The 23316-nt window shown below is 33.9% G+C and overlaps 1 protein-coding gene across 2 annotated transcripts in view; it reads right to left on the bottom strand.

Annotated features, from left to right (window-relative positions):
* The window catches only part of LOC143238475 (TSC22 domain family protein 3-like), a 31269-nt gene extending 12467 nt beyond the window's left edge, over window positions 1–18802 (bottom strand). The window contains exon 1 of one of the 2 annotated variants that reach the window (XM_076478742.1): window positions 18536–18802. In XM_076478742.1, the coding sequence (XP_076334857.1) occupies window positions 18536–18609 (74 nt within the window). In that variant the 5' untranslated portion in view covers window positions 18610–18802. Of the gene's footprint in view, window positions 1–5304; window positions 6082–18535 lie in introns of those variants that run through there. The other variant, XM_076478741.1, reaches the window with a different exon arrangement.
* Between the last annotated feature and the right edge of the window lie 4514 nt (window positions 18803–23316).

Raw genomic sequence — 23316 nt, 5'->3', positions numbered from 1 at the left:
GTAAGAAGAGGGTATCTGGAGTGGTCAACAATACCTATTGTCATCTTCTGTTTCACTGAATAGTGGGCTTTGACTAACACTTTACTAGAATACACCTGCCTCAGAGCGCGGAGGATGTTTTTGCAGCAACGGGCTGCAAACTAGTAACCTTTGGCTCAACAATTTGAGTACGCTACCCACTAGGCCACATCCAGCCCGCGTGGGTGATTTGTTCTTCTTTTGTATATTAAAATATTATAAAGGCACACGTGTCATTATTACTAAATAATGTATTGTTGTAACAACAAAACGGTAAGGTGGAGAAATGTTAATTTTATGTAAATTTTTCTTTTTAGGTTTGAATTTGTTATTGAACATTCAAGAGACTTAATCTAAAACATGTGTTGCTAGTAGTAAGTAATGATAATGTTAAACATTAATTTAGTACATGCCACTTTCCTTTATTAAGAAGTTTTCCGTTACATTAAAGTGGAAAGCATAAAGATAATTAATAGTAATAATGATTATACTATTATAAGTCTCCTTTGTTTTGTGTCATAGTCTTTAGTGTTAATGAACGATTGTAAGAAAAAATGAATGGTTTTAACTGCTTTTTTTAAGTTACCGGGTGCGGCGTATCTTCTAATAATGCTTCACGGTATAGTAATTACAGTTTACTTTATACAAAATCATAAAAATCATATAACCCAAGCACTTTCGAAAGGTTGCCATTTCTTCTTCAGAGGCAAACTGTTCCCAGTCGTCCCAAAAGAAGAAAGGCACACTTATTGAAAAACTTCTGGTTACACGGTTTTCATCATTTTGCATCAAGATTTATTGAACGTACGCGTTTTTCTGACATCATAAATGAGTTTACTTTATATATTAGTAAACGTAACGACCAGGTCAGTTCCTTTAATTTGTATTCACCTATTCTTAGCTGATAGTTGTGTTCTCTGTGGAAGTGATTTATTTGTTTTACATATAACTTTAAGTAGTTCCACATAGTTGCAGCATCACATGTACACCCAGATTATCTCCCACTAATGTCTCCATGAGCTTCTTTCTCAGATAATATCTCATTTGTATAATTTCTCACTCAGTTTGTGCTGACTCCAATGCCGCTCATAGAAAATGAACCACACATGAGAAAAAATATTACACTTCTACATCTACCTAATTCATAACATACTTGAACACTCAATGGATGTCAACATAACTTGGATAAAGTTCTTGAGAACATTCAAATAGTTATGTAATTCAAATTTAACGGCGAAAACCTCTGTCGAACGGATGACACGCGAGATGTCTGTCAATAAGATCCAGGCGACTTAATAAAGTTCTTCATATTTAAGTTAGGCCATGTACGAAATCGAAAATCATAAGTAAACAAACAAAGATTGTTTGGTTTCAAATTCTTGAATAAAGCCGTACAAGGAATATCTACTTGTAGCTGTCATTTTGCAGTTATAAATTACAAGAAGACAGTTTTTGGGCTATCTTTGTCTCACAGAATAGTGGAATTTCACAGTTACTTTTATAGAGCACCCACATCCCCAAGTGATTCGTTTTAACGGAAAAAAGGACGCGGATTTGAGCCCTAGGATTCACATTGTGGCTACAATAACAACTTATGTATGCCTAACCACATAAATTGAACTTACTACCAGTTTTAGCTATATAACATAAATAAAGTATTTAACAGCTAGTGACGGTCCTGGTTATGAGCTCTTGACGTTTGGAGGTCTGCATACACCGTAACGAATTGTATTCTCCAGACGGGTGGTGTGGGTTTTAAAACTTTAATTAAAATAAAGTACAGAGCAACGTTTTGACCTTCTTAGGTCATCTTCAGGTTAACAGCTGTCTTGAGAATACATTTTTACTTTAAGTGGGTTTCTTGTCATCAGGCCCATAAGGAATTATTCCTCCCAAACGTGAGGACGCTGAGATCGTGTGCTTTGTTGCTTTTGTGTGTGTTTTTTTTGGCTTTTATTCACACACGTACACACAGCTGAAATCCAAATTTGACCTCGGTAGAATATTGGCTCTAGTTACGGTGATACCGCCAACCTGTCTTTTGAAATTATGCCAGATTCCTTTCAATGATTTTAGGCAACATAAAAGTTTTCAGGGTTCTTTAGTAAAACACAAGATAGGATTCACGGTTATAAAATAACCCCTTTTGGGATAAACGGATTATAGATTTCTATGTTTGAAAGCAATTATCATCCAATAATTGTCTCTAGATCTTTCTTGAACACGTCCTCTTTCTTTGCAACCGATCATAATTACTATTTTTGTGTTTAAAGCTTCCAAAATGTGAGAAACACAAGGACTAAACTAGAAATTTCTTTACTACAAAACAGTTACATCTTGCTATAACTTTGTAATTTCATATCACATATCAAGCCTATAGCGGATTTTATTCCCAATCTAAAAACAAAGGACGAGGCTTAAGTGAAAAACAAAAATATACTAAACAGGACATTTCTAAAGAGGTTTGTTTGTTTGTTTGTTTTGGGCCTGGCATGGCCAAGCGCGTAAGGCGTGCGACTCGTAATCCGAGGGTCGCGGGTTCGCGCCAGCGTCGCGCTAAACATGCTCGCCCTCCCAGCCGTGGGGGTGTATAATGTTACGGTCAATCCCACTATTCGTTGGTAAAAGAGTAGCCCAAGAGTTGGCGGTGGGTGGTGATGACTAGCTGCCTTCCCTCTAGTCTTACACTGCTAAATTAGGGACGGCTAGCACAGATAGCCCTCGAGTAGCTTTGTGCGAAATTCCAAAAAACAAACAAACAATTGTTTGTTTTTTTAATTTTGCTCAAAGTTACACGAAGGCTATTTGCGCTAGCTGCCCCTCATTTATTAGTGTAAGACTAGAGGAAAAGCAGCTAGTCATCACCATCCATCGCCAACTTTTGGGCTACTCTTTTACCAACGAATAGTGAGATTGACCATTCAGGTATAACATCTCCACGGCTGAAAAGGCGAGTATGTTTGGTGTGACGGGGATTCGAAACGCGACCTTCAGGTTACGAGTCGAGCGCCTTAACCACCTGGCCATGCAAGGCCTCCTAAACAGGTACAACTATTATAAAAGTTGCCAAGTTGTTTACACTGAAATAACAAAATCATATTTTTGAATTTGTTGTTTAATACAGAATACAAAAAAGTGGATTCTTCAATATTCTCCACTTTAAAAAATATATGTATCGTGGGATGTAGGTTTTTCCGTATTTTGTAACGGTTTGATATTGCATGTTCTTTTTGTTGAAAAAAATTATTTTTCAATATTTTTGCCACATTAACGAGTATTGCAACTGAGCCGTTGCGTAAAATGCTAAAGTTATTTATTAAAACATTATGGGAAAATAAACAAGTCCTCCTCCCAAAAACACAAATAAACAAACAAAAGCGTTTTTTGTGACGGCTCGGCTTTAACAAGGGTTATATTTAATAACCACAAGGAGGCCCGACAACAACAAACGTACTAGATAACAACTAGTACGTCTTGTAATTGAACTAGAATACACTGTCATACATAATGAGTCTTATATCGCATTACTCTTTTATGCGGCCCGCCATCGCCAGGTAATTAAGGCACTCGATTCGTAATATGAGGGTCGCGGGTTCGAATCCTCGTCACACCAAACATGCTCGCTCTTTCAGCCATGAGGGTGCTATAATGTGACGGTCAATTCCGCTATTCGTTTGTAAAAGAGTAGCCCAAGAGTTGGCGGTGGATGCCTGCGATCGTCAGATTGTGAATCAAGCACCTTAACCACCTGGCCATGGCGGGCCGCATAAAAGAGTAATGCGATATAAGACTCGTTATGTATGACAGTGTATTCTAGTTCAATTACAAGACGTACTAGTTGTTATCTTCAACGCATATAATTTGCAACTGAATATTTGTGACGTATGATTATTTACGTCTATCAGAAGTTACACTTTACTTTTTGTTACATTTTATTTAAGAAACTAACCACAGTTTAAAGTTTTGAAACGATCTACCCTACACTAAATATCATATTTTGTCACACACTCACTACTAACCAAATTTAAAACCAGATTACTGATTATCCACATATGCACTCGCAAACAATACAGTAATATCATTATTATTAATATATTATAAAGAGCGTAATTGTTGAAATAGATCCTTTTTTTTTCTCAATGACCGAAACACTGTAATAAAAATTAATAGCGATTTCCCACGTATAGCTTCTTCACCAAGCATATTTGCATCAGTCCTATACATTCACATACACTTTTACTCGTGCTAGTACCGTGACTGTTCACACTGTATCAACTACGATACAAAACGATAGCAAAATTTATCATTTTAATTGAACTTGGCACATGACAGGTGGATTGTTTATGGCATGTTATATATGTATACTCCGCGTCGCAATTCACGAGATCGCAAATAAAACGTGGAATAGTTTTTGTTAACAGTCATAGAAATGTTATATATTTATTAGCAAATTTTATAACATATATAACATGGTTACAGACTGATATCTGCAATAGTATTTCATTTGTGTCGGTCCAGCACAGAATAGGCAGACAAAATACCGCTGGTCTTGCCTAAATAATACAAGATATATATCCAAAATAGACCTGATCTTCGATATGCATTTTATTTGGCACGTGTGGTATTGGAAGCGATAGTGATGTGTCTGGGACCGAAACAGCGCCAGTCCGCGTTACTAACACTATACCGTTTATGAACAAAACAACGCATCGTTTTACCTAATGTAGACGAATCTTAAGAACTGCATATTTAAAGTATACTTTGCCATTTCTACAAACGTTTAACATTTCCGGATTTTGGGAAACCAAGTCCTCCATGGAACACCGAAATGTCACATACCATAAACTAACGTCTTATGTTTCATAGAAGAACCAATTCCATAGCCACAAAGAGGCCCATTCCAAGTCAAATCACATCGTATTTCCTGTATACTTTCGGTGTTAAGGTGTAATTTTGTAGCATGTTACCATAGAAACGTCTTTTGTTTTATAACATTCTTTCTGCTATCGTTTGATGGCAGTTGATACGTTAAAGATTACTTATAGACATTGAAATCACATCACCATCCCTTTTTGTTTCAAGCGAGGATGGGTTACTGTCTCAAGAATATTACGACACAGTCGTTTTAATATCAACATGTTAACCAAACTAGCAGTCCTTAATTTTTCGAACAATCACTCTGATATTTAACTCTGACAATGATGTCCATCACATATTATGGTTCTTATAAGTATTTGTTTTCTACGAGTAGGTAAACAAAAAAATAAAGCGCTTGTACATTCTTACCCGATAAAGTTCTTGATAAAGCAGTAGAGAGAATTTTCTGAAATTCTGAGATCCGGTGGAGTCAGGGAAGGAGAATCATTGCTTTTAGATTCCTTTTGCTGACTCTTATCCACTACACTGACCCGCAATATCGTACTCATAATGTTACGTGTTTTGTAACCGTATAAACTGGTTACATTCACACTTCGGCTGCGCCTTACCTTTCCTTTCAAAATAGAGCAACAACCACAAGGAGAAATCCTGTCGTCAGAAAGTGTGGTTCAGTTGATGCTAAGAATTTAAATTATGGACGAAAAGGCATGATAACAAACATATTTCTAGTGGAAAATTCTTCTTGTACGAAAAGAGGAATAAAGAATCGTAAACCGAGATAAAATTCTGATGACAGACGAAAGTCGTCCTTTCTAGGTACTGACGCTAATCAGCCAAAACATAATTTTCATATTTTGTACAGTTACCTGGATGAACTATTATTCAAGAGTGTTGTTGTTCTTTATTCAGTATTACTGAACTCGTCTGTTTTCCCCGATCACATCTCACTCCATCCAATTACAGAAAACTACACAATTTTACAACAGGTTTGTTAGCGTAAAAAATTCTAACCATCCTAATTATAAATAAAATAGATATCTAAATTGGATAACCATTGATATTGTATATTTTCACAGAAAAAAATTAAGGGTTAAAAGGTGAGTAACAAAACAAGCAAATATAAAAACAAAACTCGAACCCTAACTCGAAGAACGTCTTTAGTCGAACTAGAACGCACGTTCCAGACGACGTCTACTTAACGGCGCCAAGCTACACCGATGGTGAGTTTTCATTGGTTGGCGTCTAGAATCAACCTTGGATGTTTTTACAGGCAGTGTTTGCGGAATATTAATAAACTAAGATTTATCTCCAATCAGTTTTTAGCAAAAGATTTTAGGGGATGCTTTAATTTTTCTGATACAAGAAATTAAAATAGATAAATGCAATGACGTAGTTGAAATTCACAAAGGATAATTTTATTGGGTGGTTTGGTGTTTTATGGCTTAAAGCAAGTAGGCTATCTGCGCCTGATAATTCGACTCAGATTATTAATTGTATTGTAACTCACAGTAATATTTGTTCTAGAACAACTTAGCATGATTCACTGAAAGCTATATATTGGTGACATGTCAGTTCGATTTGATGATACAGAAACTTGTTTTCGTGCCAAGCTGCACACTGGACCATCTGCACTGTTTGTCACTGGAATCGATCGCTAAATCGAGGGTTAAGGCCCTCAAACTTACTGCTGAGCTAATGGGGAACTTAATGATAGAGAAGGCTATTTAAAAAAGCTCTAGTATATCCGTAGATGTGGGAGACATCAAACTGGAAATTAAATTGTTAATGATTCTTAATTTACTGAAATAAAAATTATTCTGACAAAGTCAGGAACGATATACATTTAAACAGCTTGTGACAAACTATTTCATTCAAAATTTTTACGTTGATTTGAAATCATAAAATCAAAAAAAATATTTTTTATTTTTTCATATATTACACTATATTATCTCATCCATAACATTGATATTAGAAAAAACTGATTGTTGAACATACATTGAACTCGTAAAATTTATATATTTTTTGTCAGTCAGTTTATACAGTTATGGATTTATAATAATACAGTTATATCACATTATCCACACGACCGTTCAGTATTTATGATATTACCTAGAATCAGTAATACTTGGGCGATAGTTAGAAGACACACTGCTATATCAAAGCGACATTTTATACAAAAACATTTACATGAAATGAAAAGCGAATCAGATTGTATAGTTTGTTTGTCTAAAGTTAAGCACAAAGCTACACAATGGGCTATCTGTTCTCTGCCCACCATGGATATCGAAATCCAGCTTCTAGCATTGTAAATCTGCAGACATACTGCTGTGCTACTGGAGGGATCAGATGAAAAGATCTGCCCGTTTCATAGCTTGAAATATAAAATGAAAATAATGAAGATGGTCAAGAAAAACTAGAATAATTACAAGCGCATTTCTTAATAATAGTCCACCGCTGGTGGAGAGGTAAGTCTACGGATTTACAACACTAAAATCAGATAGCCCAATGTGGTTTTGCTATAAGAAAACACTCTTAATGATAAATAAAATAGAAGTAAAGATTGTTCAACAAGAGTGTCTATTACTAAAGGACATTAAAATGTCGAAGGAAAATTGTTTCGCACAAGAAAAGAGATCGTAAAGAGCACATTAAGTTATTACTGACGTTTCTAGTTTAAACAAAATGACAAAGTAGGTATTTTATTTATAAATGTCTGTTTCCCGATGAGTCAGCGGTAAGTTTATGGACTTAGAATGTTAAAATCCAGGGTTCAATTCCCCGAATTGGATAGAACGCATATAGACCATTATGTGTTCTTGCGCTTAAACAAATAAACGAACACATTTATAAATAGTTTTCAAATTGATCAACACCTAAGCTCTCAGGTCTCAGTTAACCTTCCTAAAAGTTCTGAATAAAATTCTTAAGAACGTTTTATTGAATTTTGTTTGCACATAGTTAAGGAACGGGTTGTTATTTTAAAGATTCTACTTATACACAAGTTTTCAAACTTGTTGATTAGTCCACTAAATATGCCCATACAGTTCTCAAACTATATGGATATATATCGTACACTATTAAGTACACATTGTTTCCAAGCTGTTTATTAAGACTCCTAATCACAACCTCAAAAATAGGTCGTTAAAATCTCATAGCAGTTTTAAAACTAATCGCTGGAAACCCACAGTTACATATAGTTCTCATATGAATGATGAAAATCTATATTTACCAAATATGTTCTTAAACTGGTCGATCAGAATTATTCACGTATATAGTTTTTATATGTACAGTCTGAGAGTTATGTATAATCTATATCCGCTTTTAGTAACAGTATTACATTTTACTACATGAATACGCTTAAATTACTTTTAATTGACAAATTAATTAAGTATTAGAGCAAAGTAAAGAACTAGAAAAAAACACAATAAAACTAAATCTCACTTCTTAATTCTGCCACATTTCTTCCTTAAACTATACATAGTTTAGCAGGTTCTTCAGTCCTGTGGTAAGAGATAATGAAACAAAGAACACCTAAATTTTTCGTTTTCTTCTGAATGTTTAATAATGTCTGGTTTAACTGAAAATCATTAACTGCAGACACCAGTCACATAGCAACATAAGTGACTTGTTACGTTTGGAAAGGAAGTGAATAAATCTTCTATTACTGAAAGCATGATGAATAACTGTACATAGCGAGAAGTTAAAAAGATTAAAGAGTGCTACAACTTTATTAAATTATGGAGTCATTTTGTGACAAAAGGTTGTGAGGCAGACAGGGGAACTATATAATATTAGTTAGAATAATATAAAGTCCAGGAGGTGAATGATGAGATTGGAGAAAGGCCGAGAAAACTTATACTAACTGTAAAATTTCGTTCGTGTAAAATGTTGTGGTTTCATTTAGCGGAAGTTTACTGATACATATAATCGTAAAACAGTTATTTTCAAATAGTACGTACGTGTTTTCGCGACTTAAATTAAAGAATAAATAAAGTCAGATTATAAGCAATTTGTTTGTTTGTTTTTGCATTTCGTGCAAAGCTACACGAGGGCTATCTGCGTTAGCCGTTCCTAATTTAGTAGTATAAGACAGGAAGGAAGGCAGTTAGTCTTAACAACCCACCGCCAACTCTTGGGCTACTCTTTTACCAACGAATAGTGGGATTGACCTAACATTATAACGCCCCCACGGCTGAAAGAGCGAGCACGTTTAGAGTGATGGGGATTTGAACTCACGATCCTCAGATTATAAGTCGAGTGCCTTAACAACCTGGCTATGCCGGTCTGATAAGCATTTACGAAGTTCAATGTTGTTTTATCTCTGTTAATGGTGTAACTACAAAAGGTGGATCCTCCTACATTAAAAACTAATCGATACTTTTGTATTTATTTCTCTGTAACCATAGTTACGATTATGGCTGATTGGGGTCTCCTTTCTCCCAGTTCGGTTACTTACAAAACATTTTTGACACTCATAAATAATTTAAAAAAGATACGTAAGGGCATCTGAATTATATAAAGTAATTAATATTGAATATAATAATCTTTCCCCGCGTATATACAACCACCAAAGCTAAGTAAATTTTTAAAGATTTGGAAGTTTGTTTTTTATATTAACATGCATCATGTTTAGACACTTCATCCAGCTTCATATTAAATTCAGTTTACAACCAGTTGCAGCTAGCTACAACGTTTTTTTTTAAACAACAAATACGCTTGTTCAAAATATTAACTTATGAGTTTTTCATATTTCTTTCATAGTAGTAAATTTCAATTTTCTAATTCCACCCCTAAAAAAAAACTATCTCTGGCTTTTATCTTAAAAACTCTGTGATCTAAGGTTGAAAACCATCCCTACGCTTTCAATACTGAATAATCAAGTTTATTATATATAATCGATGGAGAAACGTACAGAGTATACATTCAGTACTCTTCCCTTTTTGGAAGTAAATTATTGTGAGAAACAACTTCTATATGGATATTTATTTTCACATTCAGTACATATGCTTTTATTGGAACCTAGGATCAATATACTATGTATTTATGTCTACTAATGTAAAATACGTCTATAAGATGTGTTAGGCTTCACCAGATTTCTGGTGTAATATGTCTGACTTGGTCCAGCATAACTTTAGTTTAGTTATTTGCCTGCCTGCTTCAGGACTCATAATGAATCGTAACGTCTGTGATGTAGGAATAGGTTGTTTTTCCTATAGTATTTGTATTCATTTGAATTCATTATTTGTTCTGATTATATACATATCATTACATAACACAGACAAGAAAACAGCTAAGTTGATCTTATTTCAAGTTATTTACAAGTTCCTTTGTAATTCTCACATTTGATGATACCTGATACCATCTGTAGAGAGCCTGGCATGGCACTCGTAATCCGATGGTCACAGGTTCGAATACTTGTCACATCAAATATGCTTGCCCTTTCAACCCTGGGGGCATTATAATGTGACGCTCAATCCCACTATTCGTTAGTAAAAGAGTAACCCAAGAGTTGCCGGTGAGTGGTGATGACTAGCTGTCTTTCCTCTAGTACTACACTGCTAAATTAGGCTAGCACAGATAGCCCTCGAGTGGCTTTGCGCGAAATTAAAAACAAACAAACAAAGCTTTGTCGTTTTTTATGTTTATATGTAGGTTTTTTCTTTGTCAAAAATAGGTACACCTCAGTCATCTATGTACATCTACTTTTTTGAAAATGTCACCTCTGTATGTGTATATATATATATATGTACATACGTACACACAAGGAAAAATATCTAACAGTTTCTATTGTTTACCCTTTGTATACAACACACACGACCTAAACTACTGTTCATCTTATAATCTACCATTCACGGTATTTTTCTTATGCTTAAGCCTTTTCAATCAGTGAAAGATGGTATAATTTATTACAATTTTTTTCTCTGTGATATAAATTAGTCGTGAAGTTCGATATGATATAACTTTAAAATAGTTTGCTCTATATCATAGTAATAAAATAGAAAAAAAAACATTTATGTACTCCACCTGTGGTCTCGAGCGAAATATAAAAAATATGATATGTGTCATGAAAAGAGAAGATGCTGTCAATGTATCTTTTTATTGTTCGATGAAAAAATGTATTTATAGGTGGTTGTGTGTGTATATATTAAACAACTAGAAACCTGTGTAAACAATATTTCATATGAGCAGAATATTATTACGTTTGGGGTACTTTAGGCAAAAGTTGTTCAAGAGCTCCTCACTTTTTACGTACGAGTAGTAAATGTAAGTTATGAAAACAAAAATCGAAAAATATGAAATGAAAAAACTATTTTTCTTTCTTTCTTTCGCGTTTTCTTTTTCCATCAAAACCATATACACTATATTTGTGAAATATTGCTCATCTAGACTACGCATGTGTAATGCCCCTTGAAAGTGTGGGTGCCTAGTTCCCCTAACTGGAAATATGTTCCTGTATGTAAAGTTTTTATAAGATCATTTTAAGCGTTTGATTCTCTTCCCTTCTCACAAAGAACACAAACTCATTACCTTTCAACCATTTCAGTTACTGCATTCTTCACACCATACATACAAATAATGTATGCATGAAGTAGTATTTGGATTTTGAGAAAACGTATTACATTAACCTCATCCGTTATTCGGAAGCCTAAACCAGTTGTAGAAGATTTTTAATGACTCGCAAAAAATGTTAACTGTTTTAATATTAATTTACTAATTACAATAAAACCAAGCTCTATAATACAGCGAATTCATTTTCATTTTCTCAGCAAAAGAAAATCATTCAGAATTCAGTTTTAAACCTTGCTGTTTTTTCGATGTTGAATTAATTTGCGCTACTACAATATAAATACGTATTTTCCATTGCTAAATCCTAAAATGGTTCATGATTAGCAACTGTATTTAAACATACTGATTGAGACTAGGAATATGTTTTTTTTAAAATGAAGCAATAAAAAACTATTCAGTTTTGCAAAGTATTATAAACAAATTCGTATCAATGAAATCCAAGTAAGTACTTAAGTGTATCCGTTACCAGAAGGTGTTCCTAAGTTAGTACTGTCTTTTGAGGCGGAGTAGCTTCATTTTGACTCAGCAATAACTTTGAGAACTTATTAACGATGGAAATCGGATTTATATACCCGTAATGGGCAGAACATAGGTAGTCTATTGCGTTGATGTATGCTTAGCACAAACAAACAAACAAACAGTGAGACAGAACATAAATGAAACGGAGTCAGGCTTGAAATGTGACATTTCATTAGGTATTTTTGTGCTCATCACTATGACAGGTTATAGATGCACATTTTCTGAACATTTAGAAGCACATTGGTACTTTTGTGATAGTCAAGAGGTAAATTAATATAAATAAGACACAATTCCTTAAGCATCTAAAACACAAGAACTACTGTCATTAAAATCCTACACATTCATCTCATGAATACCAAATAATTTTATTCTAGCAGTTTGATTTAATAGTTACCGAAATCTAAGCTACAGAGCAACGTAACTACACGTTGAAATAAATACCTAGATAACATACTTCACGAAACAGAGAAAACTCTTTCAAAAATAGATATTTTAATTGTTTAGATAGTTGGATAAAGATATAGATTTTGTGGTTTTATTAACATCGAAAAGAAACTTACGAACAGTTATAAATTTCATATTCATGTAGCCCATCGATGGTAAAATATTTCAATAGTACATATGCTAAATAAAATATTGGCCTAGTAGAGCCAAGTGGTTAAGGCACTCGACTCGTAATCTGAGTGCTATCTGCTACACGACGGCTAGCGCAGATAGCCGTCCCTAAATTTGCAGTGTAATACTAGAGGGAAGGCAGCTAGTCATCACCACTCACCGGCAACTCTTGAGCTACTCTTTTTCCAACGATCATCACATTATAACTCCCCCCACGGCTGAAAGGGCGAGCATGTTTGGTGTGACGGGGATTCGAACCCGCGACATAAATATTAGAAAATTATTGAATGAAATATGAAAATTTATGTGGCATAGATTACTCGTGCTCAATTATAGCGCGGTTATGCAATTGGACACGAGAATGTTGATAACTGAATATGTTGTTTACACACACAGCTATTACGTGTTTAAATACCTACCATTAAAGTCTGAAAAAATTCCAAGTGCAAACATGAATAAATAACACTAAATGAAACATATATTAGGTTTGGTTTTAAAAATAAAGAATTTATGCAATTATTTGCTATAATGTGTAGTCATTTAAAAAAAAGGTAATTTATGTTCCGTATTTGTTTTTTCTTTACGTGGTGGTTAATTAAGTTCTTTATAGTATTAGGGCAGCGAAAAACATGCAATTTGTTTGCTTGCTTGAAGTTAAACACAAAGCAACACGATGGGGTATTGTACTCTATCAACCGTTGGTATTGAAATCCGGATTCTAGTGTTGTAAGTCCGCAGACCTTCCGCTGTGCCAAAAAAATATATAAAGCTTTAAAGAAAAAGATTTATGAATTACTGATATTCATTTAGGATGTTTTAGTGCTTGTGTAAATGAACTTTGGAAACTGTAAATTTAAAAATATTTTAATCTTAATATAAAAAATAATCTTGTACTCAGGTTAGTCAAGTTAAACTCTGACTCCACAAATTCAAAGACAAAAAACATGATTTTTTGTGAACAAGAGACTTAGAATGTCTTCCTAAGGTCTGAAAAATTTTGTGAAATACACTTACTAGATTAAGTTACTTAGTTTATTTAAGGTTGATCAAAATGATCCAGCCCGTATAAACTCACTTATTTGATATTTTCAGCTTGTACGATGCACGAGTTAAACGTTTAAGTCAGACTTAAACCCGTAAGACTCAGATACAGCCATTTCTGTTTTAGAGCTAATGACGAAAAGGAGGATAAATAGCATTCGATGGATTAACTAGTAAAGTTATAAAGTCCCAAACATGAATGTGTAAAGCGTATCCAGCGGAATATTAACAAATACACTAAAAAATTACACATAACATTGACATTCATAACATGCGCAAAGTTGTATTGCTCCAATGTGGATTAGCAGTGAGACTGGGAGCTCATAATGCAAAAATTGTGTTTCAATACTCGGTAGGCACAATAAAAATAGCACATTGTGTAGTTTTGTGCTTAATGACTAAAATTAAAGTAGAGTATTCTAAATTAAGTACATAATAACATAAAAAAAGAGATTTGAAAGACAGATGAAGTTAATGCAACTGTTTTTATTTTTTCATGAGCCACTCTGAGATGTCATAAACACAAGACTTTTTGTTGTAACCCATAGATTCTCCCAGTAAAATTTTGTTGGGTAACAGTGCTATCGCATCTTAGACAGAGCGCAGTAAATAACACAATCGAAACAATTTAATTTCGTCAAAGGGTATTTCACATGAAAGAGTGTGTCTCTTAGTGCATATACACGTGTGTATTTGTGTACTATCAATATTACCGCTACACGTGCATGTGTTATTGCGTACCATTAATATTATTGATATAGTATCTGTTGTTCTGTTTAGTGATTTATAATGTGTACTGGCAGTTGACAAGACTCTACAGGCTGTATTGTAATATTTATATCGATTAATACGTGCATATATATATTTATACATATGTAAAAAAACATTAATAACATTTATGTTACTGATAAGAACTTCTGAGTGAGAATAGAGAGCAGAATATTACGTCAACCACACCAATATCTGATATATTCAGTTATTTAACACAGAAAAATAAGTCTTATAACAGATAAAAATATTGCCCTATATAGGTTGAGTGCATTATATTAAAATTATTTGGGAGCCTCTTCACATCGTTACAATCCATGCGACTACGTCCACTCATGCTCTATCTGACAACCATGCATCTTGACAATAGCCTTGCAGCGTAGTTTCCACTGTTGTAAAGTTTTTATGTTTACAACACACTTTCTTTCTTTCTGCTTTCCGTAATCCACTTAGTGTAAAGGACAGCGGTTTTGCAGTGCCTACTTCAACAGCTTGATCGTACAGAAATTCATAAGTGCTGTATGTAACGACTTGACAGTGTGCCTTGGTATGGAATAGCATGACTAACCATTACATCCTCTAGCTACTTTAGGTGTGTGATGGTTTAATTAATATGTTGTGGAAGCAACTTACGTACATGTGAATTTTGTCGCTTTTCTGAATGTAAGATATTCTTGATTATTTTGTATTCTAATGCCTGGGACAGGTAGAGTAGACACATTTTACCACTGTGTTTGGTGATCCTTAACTCTTACAAGTCGCTGAACTTTAATAACAAATCCTCGGATATGACTTGTTGCAGGTCTCTTTCTGGATAGTCCTGACAACCTAAGTTGATCCACAATCCTTTGATTTTTAATACCGTTATGCACAAGGGATATATTTGTCTTGGTAATTCTAAATCCCGTATCAATACATCTCTATGATCTGAATGTATGATTGTTTTGCATTTGAAAGAGCTGTTACACTGTTCTCAAAAGAAATAAATTTTCATTTGTATCAAGTTATTTATGCAACACCAAACAATATTAAAATATATTTATGATACATGGCATTTCTCCATAACATTATATTGAATGAGTTGCTCATTTTCAATACTTTAATATGACATACTCAGTTCTCCGTGTTCTTATATAATAAGTTTAAAATAGTTATCACCATTAGATTCCATCTAGGAACATAGGACCGCAATCGCTTGCGGATTCTTCAACAAGTATTTAAGTGAGTAGATTGTTAGCCCACTGCACCGAGCCGTCCATAATTTAGCAGTGTAAGACTAGAGGGAAGGCAGCTAGTCATCACCACCCACCGCCAACTCTTGGGCTACTCTTGTACCAACGAATAGTGGGAGTGACCGTAACATTATAACGCCCCCACGGCTGGGAGGGCGAGCATGTTTGGCGCGACGCGGGCGCGAACCCGCAACCCTCGGATTACGAGTCACACGCCTTACGTGCTTGGCCATGCCAGGCCATAATATATTACTTTGCCAATGTCGAATTAAGATAGGAATATGAAAGCTTGCCATATGAAACATTATTGTATATAAAGCAGGAAATGACCCTGAATAAAAGTGAGTTGCTGGTTGTAAATATATATAAAAAATGTGACCAAACAGTCTTATGTGGTAAAACTGGTGACTTTTTGGGTCGAAGTTCAAATCCAAGAAAATGCATTCGATCAAGAGATTCCAAACACAAAACCACGTTACCTGTAATTGAAAAGGCTAGCGACCAAGTGTAATTGTTTCTACACAAAACAGTCAAAGTTTTATCATACCAGAACCAAAGGTCTGGTTTTGAATTTCGCGCAAAGCTACACGAGGGCTATCTGCGTTATCCATCTCTAACTTAGCAATCTAAGACTAGAGGGAAGGTAGCTAGTCATCACCACTCACCGCCAACTCTCGGGATCTCTTTTCACTAACGAATAGTGGGATTCACTGTCACATAATGTTCGCACTTGTGAAAGGGCAAGCATGTTTGGTGAGAAGTTGATTCGAACCACGTAAGGCCCTTATAAGACATGAAAATACACTATGAACTGAATGTCAAAATGTATGATAAAACGTGAAAACGTTCTATAAATTGACTGTAAAAGATGAATTTTGTTGTATTATATCCTTCAGTTATCAAACATAAATTAATCGGAGTATTATTTAGTTTTATATATAATAATAATAAATAAAAATCGATTATTCTGCTTTATATACTGTTAGTTCGCATCAGAGTACTTAATCCAATAAGATAATCAGTTATTCTTCCGGGATATGTGCCTCGAAGATAAAGTTTACAGTTCACGCCTGCTCTTTGCATGTTACAGAAGTTAAAAAATAAAAGAAAAAAGCACAGATCGAGCATAAAAGTTAGTGGAGGGAAGCACGTGCCATTCTAACTTGACCTGGTAGCAAAGTGCATCTTTGAGTTCACAGGTCACTGTTAAAGGTCAGGAAGTGCCAACCCCTCCACAAATTCTAATATGCTCTGCCACCTATAAAATTAAGAAGATCATATAAGATGTGTAGATAACTTAAAAACAGAAAGTGATGGAGTCGCTAAGAAAATATTGTCAATGCGGTAGTTAGAAAGAATAACACATTTATCCAACCTCACCAAATTTCACCGCACAAGAAGTTTTTGCTTCTTGAACACTGTTGAGTGTTTCTAATAGATTTTTGGCTGCTGATCACGAAGATTACATCAAAATTTGCCCACCACGTACCGTTTCCTCAAAATCTTCAGTTTCAACAGGACATTGCTACAATGGAAAAACGATATAAGGGCAACTGGAATCCGTCAATTCTTGCTGACTACTGTCGGACACTCCAACGTGATGCACCGGACATTGAATACAAACGAAAATCAGGAACAAAACACTTTTAGTTATGTCAAACCTAATAGCGTATTAGAAACATAAGCGCAATTAAATACGTTATTGTCGGTAAACAGTAAACTGTCTATTTCTCAGAGTTTTTACGTGATGAGGCAAAACCAAAACTATATTTGTGCATACCCACCAGGTACATGTCACAATCATCAGAAACTTTTCAAAAAAATTGTTGTGCAGTGTTTTCAAAACTTAAAAATGACAAAGTTATGCAAGTATTCTCTGTAGTTTGTGCACACATATATCAGAACAACATAGAGCTTGTGATATAGGCTATTAGCTATTAATTCCAGGGTTACGCATGAAACCAGCTATCAGTAAAAATATATATGTTACGTTTGGTAAAAGCCTTAAATATTCTTCATGGTTGTCAATGAAGACCAAGCAATGCATAGATTAGCAATAATTATTAAGGAGAAACAACATTATTTGTATGGTAAACTCATGCTCTTTCAAGGAGAATTGTACCTATCTCATATTTATATATAAATCAAGAAAAGATAAAGGAAAATAAATATTATTGTAACACGTTGCTACGAACATACTCCAAGTGGTGATTAGTAAAACTAACTGCTGAACTTTATATTCCAGCCTCTGTGAGTCATATTCCCATATATAACCAGCAAAATCTATGTCAATGAACCATACTCTAAGAATAAACAAATTGGCAATTTACTCTGGAAATTATAATAAGACAAGAAAACACCGTTTATACATATTGTTTCAAATATATATATAATAGTTTTGAATAGAAAAGTGTTATTTGATTTTGCACCTAAACGTTTATTAATATTCAAAATATCAATATTTTCTTCTGAATAATAATATAAATAGTTTAAGCATTTTTCAAAAGTCGAATTTTGTTTATTATTTTACTACAGCACGGGAGATAGACATTTGAACATTTTGAAGTTGATTTATGCAAGACATAAAAAGCAACAAATTGCGATTTTTTGATTTGTGGAAAACTTATGTTATTAAAGTAGTGAAAAATATATTAAGTTTGCCTACACTTTAGTCTTAAGTTTAATTTAATTTGTAACTTTTGCATTTATCACACGTCATATATATATAAATATTTATTCAATTATTGTATGCTATCGTTATATTTCGGTAAAATATAAACAACACTGGTTGTTTAGAAAGACTGGTTAGGTCTCTCGTGAACCTACACAATAATTTTCCTGACAAAGTGAGTTTATGGATTTCAAATTTACAATATTACACATTTAATAAAACATACCCATTTCTTATATTGGTTACATAAATCCGTCTACGCCTGTATCCGTTGTGGTCAAGATCCGGATTTGGTAGCATTGGCAAAGCAGTGAGCCTCACAGAAAAACGAAAACAAGTACAAAGTGCAAGATGTTGGACGTATTTAACTGGTATGTCTGTTTTGATACCTAACTATTCAGAAACCTTGTACCTGTTTCGATGTCTACATTATGTGTTGCACTGGAACTTAAGAACCTTGCTTTTGTCCTCACGAAGTAAGATAATAAAATCACACGTGGAAGATATGGAAGCAAAGCTTAACACACGTTACGAACAAGTATATCAAATGAATGACTTATGAACCAGTTGACCTCAATATTACACGCCCCCTTTTCAAAAAGGGGTGGGGAGAAAAAGAAAAGCTACCTTGTTAATCTGTGGATGCGCATGAGAGTAAAAAAAGGTCTCTTTAGTAAGTCCAACCCTGAAACACTGTATCATAGAAGAGTTAACTGCATATGCCTTGTTATCACATATCACAATTCATATGATCTCTCCAGTAAACACAATCCAAAGCTAGTGTAGTAAAGACTGAGGAATGAAAACAGTTATAACTTAGAGTCAACATTTAATTCTTATTTTGTCGTCTCGAACTCCAACATGAGACTTCTTGAATACAATACTTTTATAAAAAGTATTTCTCTGTTACTGTTGTTACTGGTAGTTAATACAGCAGATGACATTTTATTTAATACGGCAGATGTTAAAACTGTATTAGCATAATATATTAAAAAAAAACATATGATTGAGACATGTAATGACTAATCCAATCATAATATATAGAAGGGTCTTGTTCTTATAAATGATCAGCGGGACAAGACTTCTTTTGGTTCCTAGCTTCATTGGGAAGTAACAAAAGTCCAACAAGATTATTATTATATTGTAATAAAAACAAAATAATAATTAAAATCGAAAACAAACAGTGCAGAAGAAAAACTCTCAAACGAAATATATTCATATATGTGTCCAGATCGATGATTTAGAATTTCCGAAACAGTGATATCTTTTGTACTTAATGACATTGAAAAATGAATATGGATCAACTTGGGGCACCAAACTCACATACAAAAAAGACCCACGACATGTCGTACATCCGTCACAGTAAGTAAAGTGTGGCGTCTTACAATACGTGAAAATCAATAAGCAAAACAAATAGCAGCAAAAGCTATCCACCTGCACAGGCAAGGCAATAGTAGGTGACACAATCGATAAATATTTCCTCATAATACAAGTCACGTGAGCACAAGTTGTTTTCAGAACACATCAAGCACATACGTAAAGCAACTGGTGAATGAAATGGGTGTTGTATCAATAATATTACGTATGAAAATATAGCTCCTCTGAATTTACCTGTTTGAACGTGCGCTGATAAACCGTTCTCCTTGTACATTAGATAAATTTTAGAAATCCTGCATGAAGAATTCTTTAACATACATATACACTTCACATAAGTTGTTTTTAAATATTCCAACTTTTCAAAATCTAACTCATCAACATCATCTGGACTTTTTTCTTAGGAATCATTGTTTGTCATAGAGTTTTGTGTGTCCCTGTTGTTGTTTATAAGATTACAAAAATGGTTTGTTTTGAATATCGCACAAAGCTACACGAGGGCTATCTGCGCTAGCCGTTCCCAATTTATCAGTGTAAGACTCGAAGAAAGACATCTAGTTATCACCACCCACTATCAACTCTTGGGCCACTCTTTTACCAACGAATAGTGGGAGAGATCCTACCTTTATAACGCCACTACGGCTGAAAGGGAGAGCATGTTTAGTGTGATGGGAATTCGAATCCGCGATCCGCGGATTACAAGTCGGGTGCCTTAACCACATAGTTATGCTGAGTCGTTATAAAAATGGTTGTGATGAACTATTAATTGTTCAGAGTTGGCATTAAATTTTATTAAAGTAAAACGTTTACTTGATTTCATAAGAAGGATGGGAAAAGAATCAAATCAAATTTTTGTTACTTCTGAACAACTAATATCTCTAATTACATTTTATTAGCCGTGAGATTTTATGGTAAAATCTGATCTTTAGTCGAAACGTTTCGAATTCTTGAACAAACAGCTACAGTTATAATAAGCTGTATACGTGTATGTTTAAGCTACAGCTACTCAGAAAACAAACACTAAATTATTCCACAATCAAATGAACAACAGAGCTGACGTAAAAGTATCTTAGGAGCAGTATTTTTTCCATGATTAAACTAACGAATAAGTTCCGTTGAAAATACTTAACTATTAAGCATAAATCCTTTTGTTATGGGTCAGGGTTCAAAGGCCATGTCATCGTGTTTGTTGACTTGCATCAAAACTTTATTGATCTACTACTTTATGAATTTATGTCAATAAGTTTGAAATCATATTGTATATTATAATTCAAAATTTAATATTGTATGTGAGTAAATTTCTTACTTTGAAAGTAAATATTAAAATACACATTTAAAAGTAAATATTAAAATAACACATGCAAATATAGATTTTAGTGAGTCACGTGGTATGTTGAATGCAGCGCTGTTTTAGATTAAATGTTTGTGATGTTAAAATACTAAGTCTATGATTTCGTACAAATTTGGAACTCATTACTAATATTGAAAAGCTATAATATAAAATAAGAACCTCGTATATTTTTAATTTGTTGAGACATGGCTTATGTACGGAATCACAGTGGTCCTGTTCAACTGTTTCCAGTTTTTGAAATGGTTCCTTATTTACTCTTACTGCAGTACATAACATGTGAATAACCAATCAATAGATCAGCATGTTCCTAGAGTGGTTTTCCTTGCCATTTTAATCTTTGAAAAGACTTCCACGTTCTTTCGATACAAGTTTTCATGGAGAAGGTTTTGTCTTTAGTGTTCATGAAGTTTCATATTTTACAAAATATAAAAATATCTTAGTTACTACTCTTAAAAAAATATATAGTGGTATTCTGCGTAGTCAATGCAGTTATTTATGATTTTTCGGTTATTCAACTGTATATTTATATATAATCCAAAAGACATAGTTTCATATACTCCACGTGCAAAATTTTAAACGGCCTAGTAACTTATGTCCAGCAGCAACCGAGTACAAAGGTCATAGCGAGAAGAGAAAATTGGTTGCTTTACTTCTTGATTTATTGTCCTATATTTAAAAAAAAAAGTTTAATAATTTATTTCTAAATAGTAATAATCTATATTCACATATATAATGTATAATAATTGAAATGTGACTTTTAATTACAAAACACTAGTTCACTAAAACACAGCCAAGACAGAGAAAACTAAAATTCAGTTTTGTATCTCAGGACGGATGGTATGGATAGTAACACTTTTACTAACAAAGCAGAGAACAACGTTTCGACTCTCTTAGGTCGTATTCAGATTAACAAAGAGAAAGGCCAGTTTTGTATTAGTGGATACGTGACCTGTGTGCACGTGCACAGCGTCAGTACAAGCTAAGTAATCTTATGTTCACATATAGCGCTATGAGACTGAAGTTACTTAGACTAAACATTTGTATTTTCGTGTTTAAATATGTAGTCATTCTTACATGAAAAAAAGCGTAATTTTTATTTATTTCTTATTTTTTATGATGGTTACGTGGTTGGTTAACTGACTAATCCCACATAGTTAGAGTATTGAAAAATATCATAAAGGTTTACCGAAAACAAACCCTTGAAATGTATTTAGGAAGTTATAGAGATTACACATAATATATGAGCTTTTGGGAACGAAGAATAGGTTTTTAATCATAAATCACATTGCATTTGGACTAGTAACGAAACAGACTGAACATTTTCACAAACAAATTTTTAACAAAAATACTTCATTAAATAATATGATTTTTTCTTTACAAAATACTTGTTACCTTTACTAAAAGTTAACCAAATTTTGTGAAGTCATAAATGCTGTATCAAGAGTTATAATGCAAAGATTTAACTTGTGCAAATGTGTAGAGGAACTCGTGTGTATTATACTGAGCTCGTGGTAAAAGTGTAAATACTTCATATTTGAAATAATTACATTTAGTAATAACAGATGCTCAGTAGTGCAGACTGCTGTTACTGATACTATTTTCATCTGAAGGATTTGCTCTTAGTTAGTTGGGATATTATGTGACAAAAGATTCTGTTCTATTCTTCAACCAGTGCAATACCAAACTCTGACATTATATGGTGAGCTTAAACATTGATGTACATGTTGTCGAAGAAGGTCCCAGTGACGTACTGTTTGATTTAGATTTCGTAACACTATTTCGTCAGAATCAATATGTCACCTTTATGACTTATTTTTTATATCAGCTCTGCACAACCCACATTGACATTGAATGTATTTCTACATCAAGACAAAGTCTGATCCGATTACACTTACTAGCCGGATTACTCGTGGCGCCAGTGCTCTCTTGGGGTGCCAGCAATTGGTAGAGATGAAATTGCACGGTGGCCATGAGCGATTTGTAGCCTTGTATAGTAATATCTGTTTATTTCTTTTTTTTTCTTGTCCAAAGACAAAAACAGCCCAGATACTCCATAAACGTCGAATCTTCGTATAACCTCTTCACTTTCATTTTGCTCCACTACGCGCAATAAATTCAGCTGCCCAATATTTTTCTGCACATTCAAATGGAGAAACATAAAGTTGTCTACATGAAGTGAAACAGAGACGAAACGGGAAAATCATGACCCCTATTGCAAATCTGCATGCACAAAGGATAAAAATTTCACAAAGTTGGGGGTTGCGCATTGCGTAATAAAAAAG

This window comes from Tachypleus tridentatus, chromosome 13, assembly GCF_004210375.1.
Source record: "Tachypleus tridentatus isolate NWPU-2018 chromosome 13, ASM421037v1, whole genome shotgun sequence".
NCBI classification, from domain to species: Eukaryota; Metazoa; Arthropoda; class Merostomata; order Xiphosura; family Limulidae; genus Tachypleus; species Tachypleus tridentatus.
This window is presented reverse-complemented; position numbering and strand designations above follow the sequence as displayed.